The sequence below is a fragment of the Acipenser ruthenus genome, chromosome 47, assembly GCF_902713425.1.
Source record: "Acipenser ruthenus chromosome 47, fAciRut3.2 maternal haplotype, whole genome shotgun sequence".
NCBI classification, from domain to species: Eukaryota; Metazoa; Chordata; class Actinopteri; order Acipenseriformes; family Acipenseridae; genus Acipenser; species Acipenser ruthenus.
The window spans coordinates 2287221-2304595 of NC_081235.1; the positions used below are offsets into that span (position 1 = coordinate 2287221).

At 39.6% G+C, this 17375-nt stretch overlaps 1 protein-coding gene across 2 annotated transcripts in view; it reads right to left on the bottom strand.

Annotated features, from left to right (window-relative positions):
* LOC131721068 (homer protein homolog 3-like) overlaps window positions 1-8376 on the bottom strand; it is a 57486-nt gene extending 49110 nt beyond the window's left edge. The window contains exons 1-2 of one of the 2 annotated variants that reach the window (XM_059014201.1): window positions 7824-8376; window positions 5525-5574 (exon numbers count right to left, since the gene is read on the bottom strand). In XM_059014201.1, the coding sequence (XP_058870184.1) occupies window positions 5525-5547 (23 nt within the window). In that variant the 5' untranslated portion in view covers window positions 5548-5574; window positions 7824-8376. The remainder of the gene's footprint in view (window positions 1-5524; window positions 5575-7823) is intronic. The other variant, XM_059014202.1, reaches the window with a different exon arrangement.
* Window positions 8377-17375: the final 8999 nt, after the last annotated feature.

A 17375-nucleotide genomic window follows, 5' to 3' on the forward strand; every position in this document is an offset into this window, starting at 1 on the left:
CTAGATCTTCTAGCTCAGTGGTAATAAATGTATCTATGTGCTGCGGTGACACTCGGTGCTCCTATACCCACAGCTAGATGGAGATCATGATGTACATAAAACAGTATGTACAAAATAGTATAGGAGAATTTGATAAGCAATATCCAGAAATATGCAAAAATGTAAGTGTGACATACTGTTGGATGGATGATTTATTCCAATTAGGAATAATTTATTCCTTAGGGTAGGTGGAAGTCAGTCATTTAGGAAGGGGGCAGAGCTACGGTACCCAAACTCAATGACTCGGATGGGAAACGGCATGGCATCCAAGGATCGGGGGAGCTGATGCGCCTGTTAACCTTGGGGTCACGAGCGAGGGTATAATAGGGGTCGTAGTGTAAGTGATCTGTTCACTTACACTACAAGGAGCCCGTGTTTGCAGTATTTTGAGTGTCTGTTATACCGTTCTGTTTGTCTCAAACTAGACTTCCTATAACACGATCCGGAGCTGTAGCAGAAGCCAGCATACACCCGGACATCACTTTCACCCCTGCATTCACGGAGAACTGTAATACACCACTACCACCTGTTCACTGTCACTAAAAACTGTGTTTGTGTTTTGTGTTTAGTGTTTGTGTGTGAAACTGGACTTTTGGTTGCGGGTCAAACCCGGGGATTTACAAATACCGAGCGATAGACGCCGCTGTATCACTCCTACGTGACGGGGGACTTGCCCCCCATGAAAGTAATACAATTGACCTTAAAATGACTTGAGCTGCCTCTCTCAATAACAGTGGCGGCGCCAGACCTTCCCTGGTGAGGGGTCTAAGGGGGGCAGAACAAAAATCTGTGGGGGTCTTGTGCGGCATGCATACAATACATTGGAATCGTTTTCCGTGTCAGATAAGTGGACCTGTGTGAACAGCAGGCATTTAAACATGTGCTGTATGGATTTTACCCTTGAAAAGGAGAACAAGAAAATTAACCTATATGCAAATTACACTATAGCGTAGGGCCCCCAGCAGAATTGTACTATATTAATAGTAGTAATATTAAAGATAGCGATACAGGGATCTTTGTTCTAGGTAAGGCAGAGGCATCAATACATTTTCACAAGTGAAAAGCCAGCCCTCTCGGTGCTTCCTTAGGTTAAGCTCAGAAAAGCCAATAATGTTACAAATGATGATCTTCTTGCGAGACAAAGAGAAAAAGATTATTATACATTATTATGCAGTTAACTACTCAAAAGCGTTTATTTTCACTTCCACCATGGTGGCTAATTACATTGTGAAAACATAGGGGCTGTTTCTGATGTCAGCATTTTTATAAAAGTATATTTATTTATTTAGACAACCCCTAATGAAAGTCTTAAATATTCTGTAAAAAAGCTGACTCTTCCTGTATTGATGTGTGCCGGCATCTATGCAGTGGTACAGCAGCTACAAGTCATGAGATGCTGGGAGCCAGCAATAAAACAATATTTACTGTACAAGTTTCGGGAACAATATGCCAGCAAAATCCCAGCAAAATGCTTGGCTATATTGTGAAAAGTGTTGAATTTAAAATCAAGGGAAGTAATGGTAAAACTATACAATGCATCTAGAATATTGTGTTCAGTTCTGGTCACCTCGTTACAAAAAGGATATTGCTGCTCTAGAAAGAGTGCAAAGAACAGTGACCTGAATTATCCCAGGTTTAAAAGGCATGCTGTATGCAGACAGGCTAAAAGAATTGAATCTATTCAGTCTTGAACAAAGAAGGCTACGCGGTGATTCAATCATTCAGAATTCTAAAAGGTATAGACAATGTCGACCCAGGGGACTTTTTTGACCTGAAAAAAGAAACAAGGACCAGGGGTCACAAATGGAGATTAGATAAAGGGGCATTCAGAACAGAAGATAGGAGGCACTTTTTTTACACAGAGAATTGTGAGGGTCTGGAACCAACTCCCCAGTAATGTTGTTGAAGTTGACACCCTGGGACCCTTCAAGAAGCTGCTTGATGAGATTCTGGGATCAATAAGCTACTAACAACCAAAAAGAGCAAGGTGGGCTGAATGGCCTCCTCTCGTTTGTAAACTATACATACATTATATATATATATATATATATATATATATATATATATATATATATATATACACACACACACACACACACACACACAGTACTGTGCAAAAATTTTAGGCAGGTGTGAAAAATGCTGTAAAGTAAGAATGCTTTCAAAAATAGAAATGCTAATAGTTTATATTTATCAATTAACAAAATGCAAAGTGAGTGAACAGAAGAAAAATCTACATCAAATCAATATTTGGTGTGACCACCCTTTGCCTTCAAAACAGCATCAATTCTTCTAGGTACACTTGCACACAGTTTTTGAAGGAACTCGGCAGGTAGGTTGGCCCAAACATCTTGGAGAACTAACCACAGTTCTTCTATGGATTTAGGCAGCCTCAGTTGCTTCTCTCTCTTCATGTAATCCCAGACAGACTCGATGATGTTGAGATCAGGGCTCTGTGGGGGCCATACCATCACTTCCAGGACTCCTTGTTCTTCTTTACGCTGAAGATAGTTCTTAATGACTTTCGCTGTATGTTTGGGGTCGTTGTCATGCTGCAGAATAAATTTGGGGCCAATCAGATGCCTCCCTGATGGTATTGCATGATGGATAAGTATCTGCCTGTACTTCTCAGCATTGAGGAGACCATTAATTCTGACCAAATCCCCAACTCCATTTGCAGAAATGCAGCCCCACACTTGCAAAGAACCTCCACCATGCCTCACTGTTGCCTGCAGACACTCATTCGTGTACAGCTCTCCAGCCCTTCGACGAACAAACTGCCTTCTGCTACAGCCAAATATTTCAAATTTTGACTCATCAGTCCAGAGCACCTGCTGCCATTTTTCTGCACCCCAGTTCCTGTGTTTTCATGCATAGTTGAGTCGCTTGGCCTTGTTTCAACGTCGGAGGTATGGCTTTTTGGCCGCAAGTCTTCCATGAAGGTCACTTCTGACCAGACTTCTCCGGACAGTAGATGGGTGTACCAGGGTCCCACTGTTTTCTGCCAATTCTGAGCTGATGGCACTGCTGGACTTCTTCCGATTGCGAAGGGAAGTAAGCATGATGTGTCTTTCATCTGCTGAGAGTAAGTTTCCTTGGCCGACCACTGCGTCTACGGTCCTCAGCTTGGACAGCACATCTGGAAACCCCTGTCTGCCTTGAAATTTCTGCCTGGGAGAGACCTTGCTGATGCAGTATAACTACCTTGTGTCTTGTTGCTGTGCTCAGTCTTGCCATGGTGTATGACTTTTGACAGTAAACTGTCTTCAGCAACCTCACCTTGTTAGCCGAGTTTGGCTGTTCCTCACCCAGTTTTATTCCTCCTACACAGCTGTTTCTGTTTCAGTTAATGATTGTGTTTCAACCTACATATTGAATTGATGATCATTAGCACCTGTTTGGTATACTTGTTTAATCATACACCTGACTATATGCCTACAAAATCCCTGACTTTGTGCAAGTGTACCTAGAAGAATTGATGCTGTTTTGAAGGCAAAGGGTGGTCACACCAAATATGGATTTGATTTAGATTTTTCTTCTGTTCACTCACTTTGCATTTAGTTAATTGATAAATATAATATATTAACATGTCTATTTTTTAAAGCATTCTTACTTTACAGCATTTTTTCACACCTGCCTAAAACTTTTGCACAGTACTGTGTATATAGATAGATAGATAGATAGATAGATAGATAGATAGATAGATAGATAGATAGATAGATAGATTTTTATTACACATACACAGTTGTAGTCAAAAGTTTACATACCCCACTGGAGATGTGTAATTTCTAGAAATTTCTCAAAAACAAATTATAGGAAAAATCTTTTGTAGCAAAGGTTTTGCTTTTGTGGATGAGGAAAAAAGTTACAAGAAATAGATTTACATTTTTTTTTTTTTGCAAAACTCAAAAAATGCTAATTAAGAAGTATTCATACCCCAAGGAAAATGAAATTAATAGCTTGTTGAGGCACCTTTAACAATAATAACCTCTTTTAAATGACTGTCAATGAACTTTTAGCATTATTCTTTAGTGATTTTTGACCATTCTTCAACGCTAAATTGTTCCAGTTCATTCAAATTCCGAGGACTTCTCTTATGCACAGCCTTCTTCAACTCATACCAATGATTCTCAATCGGATTTAGATCAGGACTTTGACTAGGCTATTCCAGAACCTTGATTTTATTCTTCTTTAACCATTCTGAAGTAGATTTTGATGTGTGCTTTGGATCGTTGTCGTGTTGGAACGTCCAGTTGCACTTTAAACCAAGTTTTGTAGCGGAGAGTTTCAGATGATTGGCCAATATCTTTTGATATGCTATGGTATTGAAACTAAATTTCCTGTGCCATTAGAGGAAAACAGTCCCATAGAAGGATATTACCACCTCCATGCTTGACAGTAGGTATGGTGTTCTTTTCTTTGTATGCCTCACCAGACTTTCTCCAAACGTAACGTAAAAATTGCTGAAATAAATAATTGTACCTTTAAATTGTATCCACGTTGTTTGTACTTTACTGTCTAATACGATTTGCATTGTGGGTCTCGCGTGTATCTACATGGGGCGGTACAAACCTCAGTCATCTATCGGGAAGCTCTATAGCAATGGTTTCCCGCGTTATGAAAGATAATGTATGTTTAAAAAACTAATACCGGTAATTATGTGCCTGTTCACTCAGGGTCGGTCATATAAACTGCAGCGTAAGGTATCAGAAAAATGCTACTGCATAAAAAAACTAGCAAATGAAGAGTTTTGAGTAGCAAAATGCTACCAAAGATACATTAACTTTGAGCCTTGATATTTAGATATTTAGTTGCTCTGTGCAGAGAAGTAGCTTTAAAATTAGCATGACAGCGTTGCTGCTCCCCAATTAAATCAGCAGAACTGGAATGCAAGTCTAATGAAAAACTCCCCAGGATTATCAAGCAGGAGATTTCCTTCAGCACTCCACGAGCCTGTGCAATAAACACCAACCAGAGTGTTCTGTTACACTTTAAGGTAATTGTAGCTATCAAAATAGTTAATTCATGTTCCCAGCCATGCAAATCCCATTCACTATATAGGTCTCAAATGTGCAGTTTTGAAGGAAACACTTGTTTTAGCAAAACATGTATTTTCATTTCAAAACATCTGCTACTACACTAGCTTAAATACATCTCTGTTTGCAAGCTTTCAAACAGTGACATGACCCAGAAGACACGGCTGAAGTGACCAAGGAAGTAAAGTAGTAACAGAGGAAGGCAAAGCAAGCACACTGGGAACTTAGTGTAGTACCAGATGTCTGAAAAGACATGTCTGCTATAACACATGTTTCTTTCAAAACTGCACATTTGAACCCTGTGTATCAAACAGAAGTGCAGAATGGTTCATATTTCTGGAATTATTATGTCAGCTAGAATCACTTTAAAACATGATGGTACTACATTTTCACCGTACATAAAAAGGATTTTAAAAATCACCCCCAAAATACTGGAAATGTACTCGTACCTCTCTCTGTGAAGCGGATACATTCTTACAGGCCAGTCGAGAAGCCCTGTCTGGAAGAGAAAAGAAAGCTCTGTAAGCATACTGTACACAATCAAAACAACAAGCAACTCAACCAATGAAGCTTAAACAAGTATGTCACTCGCACCCAGCCCCAGCCACGGCTGCAAATTCAAAATGAGAGCCATCAGTCTGGTGAAACAGCGGAGGACCAGGACATCAACTGTATGTACACAACAGTATAGAATAAGAAATGGCAATGACAGTGTGACACACATATCGAAGGATGTACAGTATGGACAGTAGCCCTCCTCCACCCATACCCCCACGATAAACTAAACAGCGTTAATACCAAGATTCATGACAACTGGATGAGCGGTTCTGCGGATATGCACTACAACGCCAGTGTGACAGACACACCAACAACCGTCTCCACTGTATCACTGCCTCATTCTCATATAGGTCTCAAATGGGCCGTTTGGAAAGAAACACAGATTATATTTATTTTGAAACATCTTGTACTACCCAGCTGAAGAAACCTGTTTCCAAGCTCTGCTTTCAGATAGTGTTGCTCATCCTTGGCCACCTCGAGGGTGGAACTGCACCCACCCTTTCAACTGCTCCCCCTGCTGACTGACATGCTTTCAAACAGTGACATGCTTGGACCCAGAAGACAGGTTTAGTGAGAGTAACTTACTAAGGAAAGAAAACAGAGAACTTTCTTTAGCACCAGAGATCATCTTTTACAATAAAAAGCAGGTTTGCTGTTTCTTTCAATACTGCACATGAGACCTACGAAGCTAATGGAAGTGTACGACAGGAAAGACTGATAGAATGATTTTGTTAGCTGCACTTTAAATGCTTTTCAGTCCCAGTTTACTTATGTAATGCAGGCTAGATCAGCCAGTGTCTTTATATCAGTGAGCTCCAGCGCCATCTAGCACAGTGCTGTGTATTGCAGCAAAACAAAAGGAAATGTGATCAGATCTGAACTGCTATAAGGACAGTGATCTAGCCTGTGTTACATCTATAAGAGGCTCTGAACTCAGGAGCAAAGCCATCCCAGACTTAGCAAAAGTTAATACAAGAAATGATTGAGAAATTGTAATAAGATACTCATTTTACACATCATAAAAAGCAAGGGGTATTGAATAATACCAAGAACATCTAATTGGAAGCTACTAGCTGCAAGTTTCACATTTATAAGAGGAAGTCTTGTATCCAATTGCAACTAGGTTAAAAACTAGGTCTGTCTAAATGTATCTTTCAGAAAGTGATCCTGCCCTGGTCTCTCCAGCACTTTACCCAATCAAATAAATCTAGGCCAGGAAAGCTATGACTGTATCAGGTTTCTCGCTGATGGAACCAGGAATGCTTTTAGCACATCGCTTCTATCTGCAATACGGGATAGGTCTGGCGGTGATGGAGAGCTGCTTGTAGCTACAGTGTATTTAAACGTTTCCCAGTCTGATTCATATGCACTTAACAGGACCCCGTCAATACAAAATCGTACCATGTTGTCTTGACTACAATAAACAACATCAGAAATAGATTACAGATCACCCCGAATTGCTTTACCATCTGTCCCATGTCTCGGCTAGAATTTGGGCATCAAATCTAGTACAGATATTTATTTCGTATGGTATTGTCAATATAACTTAAAATGAATTTTAGAACGATAAAGTTTGCAATTATTAATACACAATATAAGCGAACCTACTGTATTCAGTGATGCTCAATTTAAGAGCCAGTCTAGGAGTTATCAATGCCACTTTAACGTACAATTAATACTACGACTACTAACAATAACAATACTAATAATAATCTTGGAATTGTATTTATATAAAACATATTATAAATGATCGTATTCGCGTTATTTTACACATGTTTCATAATTATTTGAGCTGCAGTACCTTCAGACTGTCACAAAGTTTGAACAGGTAATCTTAAGTAAAATGTATATTTCGTGTTTCAGTACCAAATTCATGAAGTCTAAACTGGTGGTTAATGTAATGTTTAAAACAACAACATGCATAATATAGTTGCACTGTATTGCATTATTAGAATTGTCATCTGGGTACAGTTATCAGTAACCCCCCTGCACCGTTTATCAGGTGACTGAATGCTAGTCAGCGCCGTTGGCACTTTTTCGTTCAAACTTAAGTAACACAGGGTTTAAAATAATTAGCACGCTGTTGCTCAAGAATATTTGTTTACTTTTATTGCTTCAAACTCTCCTTGCTGTTTAACCACATTTTACTGGCATTTTTTTTATCCCACAAAACAAGTTTTAAAAACTCACCCCATTTCGGTCTTGCCTCTTCTATATTTCTTTTCTTTTGGTTTTATTCCAATTGTCCTTTTTTCTATCGTGTTGTTTTTTTCCTTCCTCTTTTTTCTACCCCGTTTTGTCTCCGGATCCGGATGCTTCTAAAATTACCACCGGAATTTCACAGGAAAAAAAAACGTTTCTTTTTTTTCCTTCAAAAAGACTGTCCTTTTACTTCTACGCGTCTTTATTGATCATACAGTCTTTCTCCTGCAGTTTCTCTTACTCTAAGTTTTTTTAATATGCTTTTCTTAAAATATTATTCGTCTTTTTAGACGGTCTCGTGCTGCCTCTTCTTCGCTGTATAGCTCAAAGGCTGTGATCCTTCGCAGAGCTTCATTTGGCTGTCTATCTTTTCTTTCTCTCTGTGTTTTATAATGCCGAAGAGGATCACAAGTTAATTGGTTCCTTTACTTATATTGTGGCTTCCGTTGTTTTCTTCTTGAATGACTCTCCCGAACCCATTGTGCTTGAGATTTCTTGCTCCAGTTGGATTTTATTAAATCCTCACTCACACCGCCTGCTGGCGATAGCTCCTAGTGTCAAATTACTTAGTGACTCCACACATATTTCATGACCTGTATTAGCTTATTCAATACAACAATGCCCTTTATTGTTTTTAATATTGGTGTACAATACAATTAGTTTATTCAAATGTTATATTTTATTTTAACCGTGTTTAGTTAGTCGAGATTACATCCTGATTTCTGTTTACCTATACAATGTGCTGTATATGCTATGATACATTGCATGTGATAAATCACATCATCACCAGCAAGCAGGGGAAATAAAATGTTGCCATTGGTTACCCCTGTGGTATCATCCTCAAATAAACATTCAGCCCCCTGAAGACTATATCATTTTTATATTTCTCATGTTGTATTAATGCGAGGTTTGGTGTGTAATAATGTCTGTCCATGCATCTGACACACCTACATTTTTGCATATATATCTGTAGAACCGCTATCCAATTGTCTTGAAAATTATTATTATTATTATTATTATTATTATTATTATTATTATTATTATTATTATTATTATTATTATTATTAATAATGTTCTTCAGTATTCTGTACATGCTGTTGATGTATGTCATGGTCATCAGCTCGTTCATGTTGCTCATAGCTCTAGGATGGCCTGACTTAACAGACTCGTTTATATGTCCAGAGTTTAATACACTGTATGACATCATGAAATCTTTGCAAGCCTTGCTGTAGACTGCCTTGCACTTCCTGGGTCATTTCACCTGGAGAGTGAAACCGTCCCCACCCCTTCAGGGCCTGATCATCTTTCCCCTAGTGTAGTACCAGGTGTTTGAAATAAAAATACAGGTTTGATGTAACCCAGTTTACACGGAGTATTCATGTTGTAGGGGCAGTATACAGAGAGTATTCATGTTGTAGGGGCAGTATACAGAGAGTATTCATGTTGTAGGGGCAGTATACAGAGAGTATTCATGTTGTAGGGACAGTTTACACAGAGTATTCCTGTTGTAGGGGCAGTATACAGAGAGTATTCATGTTGTAGGGGCAGAATACAGAGATTATTCCTGTTGCAGGGACAGTATACAGAGAGTATTCATGTTGTAGGGGCAGTATACAGAGAGTATTCCTGTTGTAGGGACAGGCTGCCTGGCTTGTTTATGTCAGTGAGATCTTGGTATTTGAATGGAACATACATCTGTGGATGTGAGTTTGGGTGTGAGTTTCATTGAGGTCAAACAGACAGGAATTCTAAGCATGGGGAGCAGGAACAGTGGTCTTATACCCCTTATTATTTCACCAATTTCAAAAGTTCAATTGCACTCCCTCACTGCAGCAATTACCCACAACAGGGGAACTGAAGGTCAGTGGGCTGAATCATTAGGATACTTTAAGACTCAAAAAAGCTGTGAGATCAACCAGGTACTAGGAACCAGACAAGCATAGACGGGCCGAATGACCCCCTCTTGCTCGTAAATCTTCTGTTCTTATTGAAATCTATTTAACAATGTAAAGATGCACTTGCTTCATCGTTTCACCTGGAGGGTGAAATTGTCCCCCACTCACTGGCTTCTTTTCTGTCAATAACCAATCAGCTGCTTCCCCTATTGATTGACATGCTTTCAGCCAGTAACATGACCCAGAAGACAGTGCTGGGGTGAAATGACCCAGGAAGTTCAAGTATACAATATTTCCTCAGAAAAAGGCAGAGAAGATTGAAACTTCCTTTAACCTAACCAGATATCATGTTTTAAAATGAACATGTTTGTTATGTGTTCTTTCAAAACTGCACATTTGAAACCCATGTAGCTAATATAAGTTAAAATGTGTAATATTTATCAAATTATATTGTAAGCTGCAATTACTCTAAATGACTTTTCTTTTAATTAGCGTGTCCAATTATTATTCCCCCCCGTTTTTCTCCCAATATGGGATGCCCAATCGTTTTCTCCTTCACCGCAGCAGTTCCCCACACGGCTCAGGAGACCTGAAGGTTCAGTGGGTGTCCTCCGATCCCACGACCGAGAAGGCTTCCTCTTACCCAGGAACTCGAGAGCAGATGTCAGCGACCTCTGGAGGACAAGGCCAGCCCTGCAGGTGTCTCTTTGAGCTCACTGGGTGTCTGGGTTCGCTGTAGCGCGATGAGGAGAAACAGTACCTGGTTTTGCCTCCTTAACCCACGGAAACACCTGGGCCAATGTAGTGCTCCCTTCGGAGTCCCCAGTGAAGACTGACAGCTGTGCACAGCCGGGACGTGAACCTGCGCTGTAGGACTCACCTGCGCACCAGGTGACTGCCACTCCTGGACCCCCTAAATTACATGACTCTTAACACGCCTATCTTTATGCTCAGAAACACGATTATTGACAATAATAATTTTTCAGTACATAAATAATCAAATTAGCAACAATATCACAATATCTATTGTACCAACCCTTTACTGTACAGTGGAATTGCTAGTAGATATTTTTTCAGACAGTTTTTAGGAAGCAGTAACTGTGCTCTCTCTGCTCTTCTTTGGGAGAATGTGAAGGGTCGAGAAGACATAGAACTGTCTGAAAGAATCCCACCCAGCTCCTGGCAGTGTGACTGATCCAGTTTCCATCACCGCTCTTCTAAATGGCAAATTCTTCAGAGCTCTGAAGGACAGGAGCAGCTGTGGCATCTTTGTTCTTCCTCTCTTTGTAATAACATCAATAAGCCACCATGTCATTGTGCAATTTTCCCATGGCTATACTTTGCATTTCCCATAGTTTACCATTTCTTTTTAAATATTCTTTACTATACCTTTCTAGGCTTTACAATGCTTACCTATGCTTTACCATGCTTTGCTTTATTACACTTTGCTATGCTTTTACTGTGGTAAACGTTTATTAACATTACTCTTTAAATATCTATTTCTTTCTTCAAAAATTGATATGCAGCTTGTTTTATACAGAGTCATTTCAGTATAGCGGCTGGTAAATGACAGGCAAAAGATGACTTCACAGAAGAAAGTTTAATGTGACAGCTTGCAAGACAAGATGGGTCTGTAATAAAAAATATAAAACTTGGAGGGAAGCCCATTTCTTACTCCTGCTAGCCCTCACTGTGGACAGTGGCTGAACCCCAGCAAAGGTGGAGTGATTGTCCAATAGCTAGCAGTGCCTAGGCTTGACCTGACCTGATGTCATTCCGTTGACTGTGGTTGGTAGCAATAATGATGCTCTGATTGGAGGAATGTCTAATGATGCTCTGATTGGAGGAATGTCTGTAGTGATGCTCTGATTGGAGGAATGTCTGTAGTGATGCTCTGATTGGAGGAATGTCTGCTGGCTCTCCCAGCACCCTGGGGGAATGCTGGCTAAGCAAGGTATTGAGTCTGATGAGCTGCAGCCCACTCTGCTGAATGGGAGGAATCCACTTACTACAGGGATGACATTATAGATAGAGGTGCCTGAGCTGAGTTCCATTAAAGTGATTGCAGCTGACAAAATATTTACAGAACTCTTATCCATTTTGCACTTCTATTAGTAAATAGGTCTCAAATATGCCGTTTTTAATGAGACACATTATAGCAAGCATGTGTTTTCATTTTAAAATCTGGTATTCCACGAGGCTAAAGGATATTCTCAGTGTGCTTACCTTGCCTGCCAGGAAGTCTCTTACTGCTTCACTTCCTTGATCACTCCAGCAGTGTCTTCTGGGTCATGTCACTGGCTGAAAGCGTGTCAGTCAATAAGGGAAGCAGCTGTGATTGGTTATTGACAGGGAAGAAACCAATAAAGAGGTGGGGACACTCTCAAGGTTAAAATTACCCAGGAAGTGCAACACTATCTGAAAGCATAGCTTGCAAACAGATTTCTTTCACCAAGTGAATGAAATTCCAAGTTTGTATACTCTACCAGTGTGTGCTATTCTCAGTTCAGACTGAGCTGTAGCAGAAAAACCATTTCAGCCGAGGGCCTTGGTTTGATACATTACACATTTTATACTACACTGTGTTTCATGTGGCAAGTTGAAATACGGACTCCCTGAGCTTGGAGCTCATAGGAGTGAAATCCCTGCTGGAATGCTGAGTGCCAGCACTGCTAATACTGCTGAAGTAAGGCAGTGACTGGTCTTTCATCAATGCAGACAGTATTACACCATTGGAAGCAGCTGCTCAATCGGCAATGCTGTAATCTACTAATCCTAGACCAGCATTGGTCTCAATAGCAACAATATTGTATTGACTGCGTTGTGTGAGCCTGCTGTGTATTGCTGGCAATACACAGCAGTGCACTAGATGGTGCTAGCATAATATGGCAGGCAACTGGAAGTGTTGCTAGTGAACTCAGTCAAAGCATCAGAAATAAATTTTATATATATATATATATATATATATATATATATATATATATATATATATATATATATATATATATATATATATAATTACTGTAACAAACATGAGTTCCCATGTGTTCTTGAACAGTCATTGGTTTTCTATGCACACAATATTTTTATACAGTCATTTATACATTATGTTGACTGCAAATAATTGTAGACAGTTGTCTCAATTGTGCAGTTTTGAAAGAAACACATGTATTTTCATTTTAAAACAAGATATCTGATACAAGGTTATTCTCTGTTTGCAAGCTATGCATTCAGGTAGTGTTGCACTTCCTTGGTCAGCTGCAGAAATGATCCCACACTTTCTTTCATAAACTAACCAGCTGCTTCCTCTATTCACTGACATGTTTTCAGACAGCAACATGACCCAGAAGACACTGCTGGAGTGAAATGAAACTGAGCAATGTCTTTAACCTGGCGTACAAGATATATACAATGAAAATACAGTACATTTGCTGTAGCATATGCTCCTTTCAAAACTGCAGAGACATGTGTAGCTAAAGGAAGGGTTCAGCAAGTAAGATGTATTGAATCATTGTGTTAGCTACACCCAAAGCTGATCAATTAGGGCAAGGTTTATAATCCCTGTGCATGACACGCTATACAAATCCAACATGACAGCTGTAAATTAAACACATTGCCCGGAGGAATAAAGACCAGAACGCCACATTCTAAAAGAAAGACTGAATAACGTCCTGTTTAAGATTTCAATGCAGACGACAAGCCCGAATGCTCATTCATTGTGTGCTTGTGTGTGACAAGGTCATGGAATGTACTGTTCCACACTGTCAGTAAAGATAGCATTGCTGGTAAATGAAGGATATTATTATATTATATTTATTTCTTAGCAGATGCCCTTATCCAGGGTGACTTACAATTTTTACAAGATATCACTTTTTATTTTTACATACAATTACATTTTTTTTTTACACATTATTTTTACATACAATTACCCATTTATACAGTTGGTTTTTTACTGGAGCAATCTAGGTAAAGTACCTTGCTCAAGGGTACAGCAGCAGTGTCCGCCACCTGAGATTGAACCAACGACCCTCCGGTCAAGAGTCCAGAGCCCTAACCCTTAAGAGGAGTTCATTGTACTAAGGCTAGAACAAAGAATTAGGGGGACTTGATTGAAGTTAACCCCAACAAATACATTAAGAACCCTGCTGGAGATTGCGTGGAGACTTTCCACAGAAAGATATGAAAGTATGGAATGGGTTACCTAGTCCTGTTCATGCTTGGGATCCTTTAAGACCCAACTCAGAGATTTGGGATTAATCAGCTGCCAGGAAACGGACAATGGCCTCCTCTCCTTTGTATATTTTTATGTTTTTACAGAAGGGCTATCTTACTATTCATCTCACGTTACCTTTAATGTTAATAAATAATATTGTACTGGTGCATCCATACGTCATAACTATTTCATTTATGAGGCAAATCCAACATGTCTGCAACAAGTCTGAAGAAATGAGAGCAAAATCATTTGTTATACAATGACATTCGAAATGTGTGTAGAAAAGGAGAAGCCATACTAATGGGGGATTTCAACTTTCCTCATATGAAATGGGAGAACCCGGTGGGGAGCACAACGGACGAAATTGAAATGGTGGAAATGACAAATGACTGCTTCCTAACGCAATTTGTCAAGGCACCGACTAGAGGGGAGGCATGCCTTGATTTCGTCATTTGAAAAGACTAAGAGAGAATGACTAAAACAGAGGTCAGAGAGCCATTGGCAAACAGACCACAACATGGTCTCATTTGAAATGTTTTTTAAAACCCCAAAAGTAATGACTAAAGCTAAGGTTTACAATTTTAGAAAAGCAAACTATGAAGGTATGAAACAGAGACTAACAGAAGTAGATTGGAGTAAAATAGAGAAAACATCCATAGAAAAAGGATGGCTGTTTTTTAAAAATGTAGTACTAGAGGCGCAAAACAATTACATCCCAAAAGTAGACGAATCTAAATCTAAAACAAAATGGCCAAAATAGTTTAACAGATCAATTAAAAAAAATATTCAGCGAAAAAAGGCACTTTACAGAGCGTTTAAAGGGACCAAAAACAAAGTACACAGAAAGAGTACTTGGAACTGCAAACACAAGTCAAAAAGTAAGTTAGAAAGGCCAAGAGAGAGATAGAAATCAATATTGCTAAGGGGGCTAACACCAATTCCAAAATGTTTTTCCAATATTATAACAGCAAGAGAACATTCAAAGAGGAGGTTAAATGTCTAAGAGACACAAATGGCAAAATCACAGACAAAGAAAAAAAAAATAGCAAATATATTAAATGATTACTTTTCACAGGTTTTTACAAAGGGGGACATGGACAACATGCCCCACATGTAGACCTGTTCCTATCCAGTTTTAAAAAACTTTAGCATAACAGAGGCAGAAGTGTTAAAGGGGCTTGGAGCACTTAAAATAAACAAATCCCCTGGGCCGGATGAGATCTTCCCAATAGTACTCAAAGAAATGAAAGAAGTTATTTACAAACCGCTAACCAAGATCATGCAACAGTCTCTTGACACAGGGGTTGTACCGACAGACTGGAAAATTTCAAACGTAATACCAATCCACAAAAAGGGAGACAAAAATAAGATCTAAAATGGAAAATTACCTATATGGTAAAAATATCCTGGGAGACAGTCAGCATGGTTTTAGGAAAGGGAGATCATGTCTAACTAACCTGCTTGATTTTTTTGAGGATGCAACATCGACAATGGATAATTGCAAAGCATACAGCATGATTTATTTAGATTTCCAGAAAGCTTTTGACAAAGTCCGCGTAAAAGATTAATTCTCAAACTGAATGCAGTAGGGATTCAAGGAAATTAATGCACATGGATTAGGGATTGGTTAACATGTAGAAAACAGAAAGTACTGATTAAAGGAGAAACCTCAAAATGGCGTGAGGTAACCAGTGGAGTACCACAGGGATCAATATTAGGTCCTCTGCTATTCCTAATCTACATTAATGATTTAGATTCCGGTATAGTAAGCTAACTTGTTAAATTTGCAGACGACACAAAAATAGGAGGAGTGGCAAACACTGTTGCAGCAGCAAAGGTCATTCAAAATGATCTAGACAGCATTCAGAACTGGGCAGACAAAAGTGTAAAGTACTGCACACAGGCAATAAAAATGTGCATTATAAATATCATATGGGAGATACTGAAATTGTAGAAGGAATCTATGAAAAAGACCTAGGAGTTTATGTTGACTCAGAAATGTCTTCATCTAGACAATGTGGGGAAGCTATAAAAAAGGCCAACAAGATGCTCGGATATATTGTGAGAAGTGTTGAATTTAAATCAAGGGAAGTAATGTTAAAACTTTACAATGCATGAGTAAGACCTCACCTAGAATATTGTGTTCAGTTCTGGTCACCTCGTTACAAAAAGGATATTGCTGCTCTAGAAAGAGTGCAAAGAAGAGCAACCAGAATTATCCTGGGTTTAAAAGGCATGTCGTATGCAGACAGGCTAAAAGAATTTAATCTATTCAGTCTTGAACAAAGAAGACTACACGGTGATCTGATTTAAACATTCAAAATCCTAAAAGTATAGACAATGTCAACCCAGGGGACTTTTTTGACCTGAAAAAAGAAACAAGGACCAGGGGTCACAAATGGAGATTAGATAAAGGGGCATTCAGAACAGAAGATAGGAGGCACTTTTTTACACAGAGAATTGTGAGGGTCTGGAACCAACTCCCCAGTAAAGTTGTTGAAGCTGACACCCTGGGATCCTTCAAGAAGCTGCTTGATGAGATTCTGGGATCAATAAGCTACTAACAACCAAACGAGCAAGATGGGCTGAATGGCCTCCTCTAGTTTGTAAACTTTCTTATGCTCTTATGTTCTTCTTATGTTCTAAGTCCTACTGCACTAGCAATGTTTGGAAAAGATCATTTTTTTATAGTTGAATTCAGTACAGGAATTTATACATTTCCCTAATATTTATTTTTTAATTTAGTGTGCCCTATTATTTCCCCCTGATTTTATCCCCAATTTGGAATGTCCAATTCTTTTTTCTTCTCACTGCAGTAATTCCCCACACAGCACAGGAGATCCGAAGGTTCAGTGGGCATCCTCCGATCCCACGACCGAGCCTTTTACACCCAGGAACTCGAGAGCGGATGTCAGTGAGCTACCGACCTCTGGAGGACAAAGGCCAGCCCTGCAGCTGTCCGTCTTGGAGCTCACTGGACGCCTGGCCGGCGATGAAGAGAAACAGTCCCTGCGGTTCTGCTTCCTAACCCACAGGAGTGCTGGAGCCAATAGGATGCTCCCTTTGGAAATCCCCTGCAAGACCGGCGACTTCACACAGCAAGCGCCCAAACCTGCACTGTATGACTCCCCCGGCCCACCACGTCGCTGTGCTTTTACCAGGTGAGCCACTCGGGGACCCCTAGATTCACTTTGTATCATTTTGTGTGTCAGTCGTCACATCCTGATAACAATTCAAAAGTATAAAGCTCTCCTGAGACCTCTATAGGACTCTCAACAATGTCTTCTCTCTCAGTACAGCAGGTACATCAGAGTGTAACGATTAACCTGTCCCCTGGCAACACTGCCCCCTTGTGGATGTAAGAAACACCTCATTTTTCTGTGTGAACATGTTAAGAACCGTTTTGAGGTCACAGGGGTGCTTTAAACTTCT